Below are 9,477 nucleotides of genomic sequence, written 5' to 3'. Positions count from 1 at the left end.
AAGAATAGTTAAAAACTTAAAATAGTTAATGATATTGACAAGGTGAAAATTCAGTTACAGTCAATTTCACGTGAAGTTATCATAACTGAAGAAAATCGTTAGATAAAAATTTAGTCAAATATTCAAATCATTTAACGGCTTTTAGCAGTCAATTTCACGTGAAGTTGACTGTACCTGAGTTTTCACTTTGACAATATATTTTTTTGGATTTGGATCCTCTAAATTTTGAATTTTATTTTAGAGGATAAAGTGTGTTCTTTAATCATTTATTTCATAGGTAAAATTAAGAGAAAATATGAAAAAAAAATTCAAAAATAAAAAAATTACACTTTAGATTCTCGAGTGAAAATTTAAAAGATTTAAATTTTTTTTTGTCAAAAAAGAAAAAAGTCAAATGAAAGAAAATAGGATAAAGTATATTTTTTGTCCCTGAAGTTTGGCAAAAGTTTTAAAAATACCCTTAAGTTTTATTTTGTTTCAATTTTGTTCCAAAAGTTTTTGATTTGCATCAAATATACCCCTGACGGTTAAATTTTCAAAAAATTTAAGACCAATCTAACAATAATGCATGAAAATGATGCTTAATTTGCTTGTATTGATGTTGTTCTTATGAAATTGTTGTTGAATTGGTCTTAACTTTTTTGAAAAATTAGCCGCCAAAGGTATATTTGATGCAAATCGAAAACTTTTAGGACAAAATTGAAACAAAATAAAACTTAGGGGTATTTTTGAAACTTTTGTCAAACTTAAGGGACAAAAAGTATACTTTACCCAAGAAAATAAGATCCTGAAGTTTGAGAACCGGGTCGGGGCCATGAAAACCGTGATGATTATTAGGGTGGACAGTGTGGAACAGAGTCTCTCTCTCTCGTTGGTCAGTGTTCTCTTTCCTCTCAGATTTCCTTTTCCGACTGCTCTGAACCCAACCCACACGCCGGTAACTATAAAACACTTTCTTCTTCTTCACGTGTGCTGCAATTGAAGCCATAACTAGGTCCTCTTTTTCCACTACTTGATTGGAACCTTACCTTCCACACCTTCTATTAATCACTACTTTATTTTTTTTATTGAATTTTTTTTTTGTTTCATGTGTACCTCTTATTTCCTCAACGTGTGGAGAATCTTAGTTTACATGTGATAGATAAGATAATATCATTGATAATGAACAAAAGGAAAAAAAAAGGTGTTGGCTTTGTTTGTGTTGCAGCTATCTAAGGGTGCCTTTTAGCATTTCTTTATTCTGTTATTTATTTTCCTCCTAAGAAGTAAGAACCTTATGTTAAAAAGGGATTTATTTTTATTATTATTATTTTTCTAAATATAAGTTACTGTTGGAAAGTTTATTGTTTTGGTCCAGTAGATTTTGGGAAATTAGGGGGGTGTGTGGGTGGGGAACAAAACAGCAATGAAGAGGTAGCTTGAGAGGGTATTGTGTATGGGTGGGGAATGATAAAATGATATTAGTGTGAGGTTGGTGGAATTTTATCATGTTATGGAATTGAAAGTTAATCATTGAGGTTGGGGGTAGTGGTGGTTGTCCCTTGTTTGGGAGATTGATGCAAGTTTTAACTAAATTCAGAAAATGAAAGATATGCATAAATATTATTATTTGGCATATACCATTCCACTCTTGTTTTTCTCCATTATCATGCTGTGAAGTGCTATAATATTCTTGTGAACTCAAATAGCATCTGCTGGTTGGTATTGTTATATAGTTATTCATTTTCTCTGTTTTATTGAATCAGGTCTTAGTTGCGCAGAAATGAAGTGAAAATATTGATTCTTATGTTCCAAATTTGTTCGCCATATACATAAAATTTGTGCAATATGGAAACTGAAAAAACTGATATTTCAAAGGCTGAAGAATTCAAACAACTTGCCAATGAAGCATTCAATGGTAACTAATATGCAAACTATTTTTTGCGGTGTGGTTTTGTTCAGTTTCTCCAATCTTCATCAAGTCACTGAAGCTTATGTAAATTTCTGCTGAACCTTGAATCTGTGACTTAGGGTGCATTTGTTTCAGCTTTTGAAATATTGTTTTGCAACTAAAAAGCTTCTATATAACTGAAAAAGCTAAAATCAGATATTTATTATTATTATTTTTTTAATTGGTATTTGATTTCTTTACTACGGCTTGCTTATCCTCTGAGTTCCCTTTTCAGCACGGAAATATGCCCAAGCCATTGATTTATATACACAAGCAATTGAGCTAAACAGTCGCAATGCAGTTTACTGGGCTAATCGTGCCTTTGCTCATCTTCGGCTTGAAGAGTATGGTAGTGCTATACAAGATGCTACAATGGCTATTGAAGTTGATCCCAAATATTCGAAGGTGATTTGATATTTTGATTCCTAAAACTCTGGAGGTTTTCTGGCATTTAGTTCGTTGGAATTGTAATATAAGCCTTGAATATGGTTTATTGTGATAGGGTTATTACAGAAGAGGTGCTGCTCATCTTGGGCTAGGAAAATTCAAGGACGCACTTAAGGATTTTCAGCAGGTACATTAGCATCTTGCTGAAGTAGACAATTCTTTGTCCCTTAATGTTATATTTTGTTCTTGTAACTTCAGGTTTGATGATATCTACATTTTTTTTTTGGCTTTTTCCTGTCTCTTGGAGTAACTTCGACTACATCTTTTTTGTTAGTCTGTAAAATGTACTGTGTGTTAATATGCAGAATACCTCCTTATTTTGGTATGAGAGATCTTTTAAGCCTTCTTTTATATGGTTGAAGAAGCCTACAGTTCTTTGGCCTTGAGCGTTATTTTTAGTTTCTATAACTCTTTTAATCCTACTCTATACTAGAGATCTTTTGAGCCATTCTATGTGTTCGATGTAATATGCTTATATTCAATAGGTCAAGAAAATGTGTCCAAATGATCCCGATGCAACAAAGAAATTGAGGGAATGTGAAAAGGCAGTTATGAAACTTAAATTTGAAGAAGCCATTGCTGCACCAGAGTCTCAAAGGCGTTCAGTAGCCGAATCTATAGATTACCATTCAATAGGTACTATTTTGAATATGGTTTCTTATGACAGAATCTTTATATTATGAAATTCTGTTCCCACTCCTCTTGTGCACACTTGTTTTCCTGTGGACTTTTATTCTTCTGTTTTGTTATTTAATGCTGTCTTGATATTGTATGTGTTTTATTGCCTCTAGTCCACTCTATCTGACAATTTGAGTAAAAAAAATTTATCTATTCATTTCATTCTCACTTATTAATTAACTATTTATTTTAATTTTCTAATTTTATCTTTCACACAGTTCTAGGACTATACTAATCAAGATATATAGTGTAAACTTAATAAGAGCATTTTAGTAAACATGCATTGTAATTAGGTCTTGATTTTGTTTACATAATTCTGGTGCATGTAGCTAAAGTGATACTGTGATAGATAAAGGGGATTAGAAGTAGCATAACATTTACTTTTGTGATATGGCATTTTTAATATGTTTGCACTTGAAATGACATCACATGCATTATGCATCAAATGCCCTAAGAAGGGTTTCTGAGCTTGATTTTGATTAAGTTGATAGTTTGATTGCAGCATTCCCTGTTGTGGTCATTCTTGTTGCATGTATTTTGAGGATCTTGATATCCTTAACGAGGACTGTGGATCATTTCTGTTTTTTAAATTACTGCCATTTCAAAATGAGTCTGTGATCCTTAGTTTCATCGAATTTAATTGTTGTTTGTTACTGGAATTTCCTACTTTGAGAACTGGCTATTAACAGTTCTACATTTCCTTTGTAGAAAATTTGAATGGCCTATGGGTAGGATTTCCTTTAGTAAGTAGTATTGTTAGCAGTATTAATAGCAATAAGAACAGCTTCATGGACCTGCTGTGAATTATAGTTGCCTAGGTTATTGAGTGCTTATGCAAGTCCACATATCTAAACTCCCCTCTCAATTGAACGGCATGTTAGAGTCGGGAATAGGCTGACTCCGTATGATAAGCACGTTTGCCAATTCTGTAACAGATTGGTGCTATTTTGCTGAACTGTGAAGCTTCTCTCTCAATATGTTCAACGTAATAGTATCAAGGGTCAGTATGTAACTAAGTATGATATCACTCATTTCTAACAAAAGAAAAAAAGAGTGAATAATATCACTTGTTCTCTCCTAACTCTTTCTATCTTTCCCTCACTTAACTTTCCTCTCTTCTTCTTTTTTCCCCCTTAATCTGATACTAATAAAAGTTGAAAATGGTAGATAGTCTAGGGGACAAGCCCCAGTTACATTGATAAAAACAAAATATGAAAAGAAGCTGATACCAATGTCCCAGGCAGTGCCAGGTGATGGTATAATCTTTTTACCGCCAACTTCCCTCTCCATATCCACATTTCCCTGCTGCAGTTGTTAACTATCTTTTTCCAGCTCATTCCTATTTCTGCTCTTTATCTTACAGCTTGTCCTCATTATTCCTATTCCATCTCGTTGCCCTCATTCCCAAGACCCTTCTCCTTGCTTGAGGATCATCAAAAACCGATTTAACTGATAATCTACTTAGATTAACCAATGATCTATATGCATTTCAATACTCCGCTAAGTGTAAGCCGATTATGGGTTAAAGTAACTCTGGCATGTTGAAATAGACCATGTATTCCCATACGGAACAAATAGGCCAATTTACCATCCAGGTTTTAATTTACTCCAAAATTCTGCCTTATTGTTCTTCATATATCTTTCTTATTGGTTGGTAAGTTAGATGGGGGGAAAAAAAGGCAGCAAAGAAACTAGATTTATCAGAATTTGAGTCAGATGTTTGAAGTTCATGTCTTTTAAGTCGCAAAATACAAAATGTGTGAAAGATGATAAGGAGTTTAAACTTTGCATAGAGGACCATCCCTTTTTCACCCTAGGTTGATGCATGTGATTTTTTCTCTCCCTAAGTCAATTGGTAATTACTGCCATTCTTCCTCTATAATGACAATAATAAGAAAAACCAGGTACTTCCGTCACATACCTTTCTCATCCTTTCTTAACTCCAAGTCCCTTTTCATATTCTGTGGACATTTTATGCCTGTCTATATATGAATATTTTGATACACCAGTCATAATTTACTATAAATTGTCACTCTTATAGGAAAGGGCCACAATTATTCGGTGCCTACCGAAGTGGCCATAGCAGCAGTAACAGTAGCAGTTATGGCAGCGTTGGTGATGTTCAAGACATCAAAAGCCACAATAATAAGTGCAATTGTGATTGGTTTGCTGTTGCTCCTTGGGGCATATTGGTGGAGTGGCCGCAATACTGGTATATTTAGGAGTCATTTAATAGCCTAGGTCTTAGCTTAAGAATTAAGCAAGATATAAAACTAATTAATCATTCGGTGAACTTCTGAAACCAACAATTTTGATTTGTTATTGATTATTGACAATGCATTATAAAATGTTCTATTTTGTTCTTTATAGTGCAACGTCACTTTTGTTATTGGCTGTTTTCCAAACAAGTCAAAACCACCCTGCGCTTCCTAGGAAGAAAAATCCATATTGTGTGTCAAAGAAACTGTGTATACAATGTGATTATTTTTTCCCTTCATGAGCTTGCTATGACAAAAAATAAGTTTATCCCTTTCAGATCTGCTTCCATATTTTGTCCTAATTAATGTGATATTGCATGAATGAAGGGACAAATATCATTATTCAAATCAATAAAGAAACATTGTTATGGTATTATCTTTTGTTTTGTACTTTCATCTGTTTGCAACCTTGTTTGAATTTTATTAATGGGTGTTGAACTGCTACATGGATTGCCATTTGCAAACTATATTTCGTAATTGCACAAATTGTTTAGGATATTTTTATAGATGATTTTGGATTTGACATAGATGATCTAATTTTTCTGCTTTTGTGGATTATTAATTTCAAGGACCAGTTCATAAAACTAATTAAAGTGGATGACAAGAACAGAAATTATCATTTGTAACAGTCATTAATTAATCCTTCCTGTCAACTTTGTATTGTTGTTAGTCCTTAACATACATACTCCATTCTTTTTCCCCCTTATTTAGTTTTTGTATATACTATATCATTAACTAATTTCAAGTTCTTGTACTCATGGGCGTGAAACAATTTTTGGTGCTTTATTTTACTGCTAGATGTTGAGGCACAGTATTCAGGAGCAAGAATAGAGGGGGATGTAGTTACCTTGGAATTTGTAAAGAAAATGATGGACGATTTCAAGAATCAGAAGTGCTTACATAAACGGTATTGAAGGATAACATTCCATGTTACATATGTTAATTTGTTAAAATGTTATTGAAAACCTCATGCTTGTCCTACTTTGATGGTTTAGGTATGCTTACCAGATTGTATTGCAAACAAGAGAGTTGTTGCAAGCCTTGCCTTCTCTTGTTGATATAACAGTTCATGATGGAAAACATTTTACTGTTTGTGGTGATGTGCATGGTCAGGTAATTGATTTATTACTTCTTTGAATTGTTATGAATATTCTGTTAAATGTTTTTAGTGACATTAATAGTGGCACTTCACTCATGTAAGCAAAAAAATTTAATTCTCACAAAAATCTCCCACCATTAGAGGGTTCCCCAGTTTCGTGTATGCGTTACTGAATGTAGCCTTTTCCTTAATTGTCTTGTTTTTTGGCTTTTGGTTGCTGTTATTTTGTTTGTTTCCCCCCCCTTTTTTTTTTCATTTCCTTAACCTATTTCCCCTTTTAATGACTGCTGCAGTTCTATGATCTTTTGAATATTTTTGAGCTTAATGGACTTCCTTCAGACGATAATCCATATCTATTCAATGGTGACTTTGTGGATAGAGGATCTTTCTCTTTGGAAGTCATCCTCACTCTGTTTGCGTTTAAATGCATGTCGCCATCAGGTGGATCCTAGATCTCTTATCTTTTCCATATTTTCCCTTATAAAGTTTTCTTGTATTTTCTAGATATGCTAAGGAATTCTTTGTCCTATAGATCTTTCTGGGGGCAAATTGAGAATTTTACTGAGATGAAAATAAGAAGAGTTTTGTAGTCTCTTCATTTTTAATCACCTGATTACAATCATAGATCAGTCAAAATCCCATAGAAAATTTCTTTTGACTATTAATTTGAGTTCATCACGATTGCTTCTAAAATTTAGGCTTGAAAATGGCAGCATTTAGTTTTATTGTTTCAAATAAATTTTATTATGCTCTTTGGGAATTTGAATTTCCACTGATCTTCGCTTACTACCTTACACTATCTTGTTAACCTGTTTCAAGGAATGTTAGAATTATTTCCCCCAAAAATATCCTGACCTGTTATATTATCATGTTTTTCAGCAATATACCTAGCTAGAGGAAATCATGAGAGCAAGAGCATGAACAAGATATATGGTTTTGAGGGTGAGGTGCGCTCAAAGTTGAGTGACACATTTGTGGAACTATTTGCAGAAGTATTTTGCTGTTTGCCTTTGGCTCATGTGATAAATTCGAAAGTTTTTGTCGTTCATGGGGGTCTTTTTAGTGTTGATGGGGTGAAACTCTCTGACATACGAGCAATTAATCGGTTTTGTGAGCCTCCAGAAGAAGGTTAGATGAATTCCTTTTTCTTTAATTACTCTTAGTTTTCTCTTATTTTTCTGTATCAAGTCTGAAATCTCAACCCTTTCTGAACTTTGTATTGTAGTTTCATTTGTGTGTGTTCGTTTTTGTAGGATTGATGTGTGAATTGCTCTGGAGTGATCCACAACCCCTCCCTGGACGAGGCCCAAGTAAGCGTGGTGTAGGTCTTTCTTTTGGTGCAGATGTGACGAAAAGGTTTTTGCAAGAAAATCATTTAGGTATGTTTTCCACTGCCCTTGTACTATACTATCTCTTCTATCGGTGACCTCATACAAATAACCAATTTACAGATTTAGTTGTGCGATCTCATGAAGTAAAGGACGAGGGTTATGAAATTGAGCATGATGGTAAACTCATAACTGTTTTTTCTGCTCCAAATTACTGTGACCAGGTAATTCAATCCATTTCTTCTGTTTAATACTTTTAACATTCCTCTTGTAATTTTATGGCAGTTGTTATTGTTATCAGCCAAACCAGAAGGCAATAACAAGAATAGATTTATCACTCTTAATATGTTTCTTCACACTGTTAACTAGTCATTTTTAAAGGCTATGCTTTGTGTAAGCATACATATTATTTAAATTAGTTGAATGAGGTAATTAGGCATGTTAGGTGCTTGGACGAACCGCGAGGATGCTTTTTCAGTCATATTTAGCCATTTAGGGTGAATGGAACATAATACTTAGTGTGCAAAGGGGAAGAAAGATCAATGTGATGTTACTTTTCAGTTATTTTTGCTGATTTTCAATTGAATGCTGCAGATGGGTAACAAAGGTGCCTTTATTCGATTTGAAGCTCCTGATTTGAAACCTAACATTGTCACATTCACAGCAGTGGTTAGTATTATATAAACTTCTATACTCGGCTATGCTATATTTTTTGTTTTTATCATTTTTAACATAAATAGATAACTAAAAATGCTATTTGCATACCAAAAATCAGCAACCAAATCAGCCACTATGTATTTGTGTACAAATACATATATAGTTTAACTCATTTTTAATGTGTATTTTGTATTTCAATATATATTCTATACTGGTGGTTGATTTTGGTGTACACTTAGTATGGTTGGTATATAAATAATGCTTTGTATTATTATCCTGCTGCATTACATCTTTCTTAAGGATATAAAAGTTTGAATTCCTAAGATCATACCTTTTCAAATGCTTAAGTAATTTGATGTTAAACATTCTTGTTATCTTTTCTGAATTTGCAGCCACATCCTGATGTCAAGCCAATGGCTTATGCAAACAACTTCCTCCGGATGTTCTCATAAGATCTGCCACATTTGACCATTGTTGTCTTGTATAATATTTTTGCCACAACATTATTAAAATTGATTTTTTTTGGGGGGTACTCTTAATGTTTTTTTTTTTTTTTTCTTTAAAATGATTGGTTAACAAACTGTAAGGAAATTTACATGTTCATCACTCTGTGCTTAGGTAAATGCATGTCTAGTGAACATTTATTTACTCAGAAGTTTGCATACTTGTACCATTTACTTCAATGGAGGATTGATTTTTTCCATCCCCTTGCTTTAATTATTTAATTTTCAGCCAACAGAATCAAAAGTTGTACTTTTAATTGTCAATGGCAAATCTTTTGGCCTAAAATTGAACATTTCAAAAGATCTATCTATTATGTACACTAATGTGATATACATAAAGTCTTTTCTATTTACCAATACATCAATTTTTCAATGACTTGTTTTTGACATGTTGAATGGATCGATTATCTTGTATGTTGTATCTAATATACGTAGGAAAACTATATGTGTAATAATATGATATATATCAAGTCTCTTTTATTTTCCAATACATTAAACTACATGTGCAATAATATATACGTAAGGGAATTTGCAAGTGGAACGGGGTTTCATTTTTCCACATTTGGAAGAAGTGAAA

At 33.1% G+C, this 9,477-nt stretch overlaps 1 protein-coding gene across 10 annotated transcripts; it reads left to right on the top strand.

Annotated features, from left to right (window-relative positions):
* Window positions 1-800: 800 nt before the first annotated feature.
* Window positions 801-9,100, top strand: LOC112719786 (serine/threonine-protein phosphatase 5). 10 transcript variants are annotated; one of them, XM_025770482.3, is made up of 14 exons: window positions 801-937; window positions 1,746-1,897; window positions 2,166-2,335; window positions 2,433-2,504; window positions 2,863-3,013; window positions 5,097-5,267; window positions 6,112-6,220; window positions 6,309-6,426; window positions 6,706-6,853; window positions 7,292-7,540; window positions 7,666-7,791; window positions 7,864-7,964; window positions 8,335-8,409; window positions 8,790-9,100. In XM_025770482.3, the coding sequence occupies exons 2-14, from the start codon at window positions 1,828-1,830 to the stop codon at window positions 8,847-8,849; spliced, it is 1,620 nt and encodes a 539-aa protein (XP_025626267.1). In that variant the 5' UTR covers window positions 801-937; window positions 1,746-1,827; the 3' UTR covers window positions 8,850-9,100. The 10 variants fall into 10 exon arrangements, with proteins under 10 accessions (XP_025626267.1, XP_025626270.1, XP_072063987.1 ...); XM_025770484.1 differs by having other exon boundaries at window positions 815-874; XM_025770483.3 differs by having other exon boundaries at window positions 845-994.
* The last annotated feature ends 377 nt before the right edge of the window (window positions 9,101-9,477 follow it).

This window comes from Arachis hypogaea, chromosome 11 (genome assembly GCF_003086295.3).
Source record: "Arachis hypogaea cultivar Tifrunner chromosome 11, arahy.Tifrunner.gnm2.J5K5, whole genome shotgun sequence".
Lineage (NCBI taxonomy): Eukaryota > Viridiplantae > Streptophyta > Magnoliopsida > Fabales > Fabaceae > Arachis > Arachis hypogaea.
This window is presented reverse-complemented; position numbering and strand designations above follow the sequence as displayed.

What these genes read in the sequence shown, in the direction of transcription:
- LOC112719786 (XM_025770482.3), top strand. Translation starts at nt 1,828, where the DNA reads ATGGAAACTGAAAAAACTGATATTTCAAAGGCTGAAGAATTCAAACAA. An exon ending in TGCCAATGAAGCATTCAATG is followed by an intron (nt 1,898 to 2,165) that starts GTAACTAATATG and finishes TTCCCTTTTCAG; the next exon opens with CACGGAAATATGCCCAAGCC. An exon ending in CTCCAAATTACTGTGACCAG is followed by an intron (nt 7,965 to 8,334) that starts GTAATTCAATCC and finishes TGAATGCTGCAG; the next exon opens with ATGGGTAACAAAGGTGCCTT.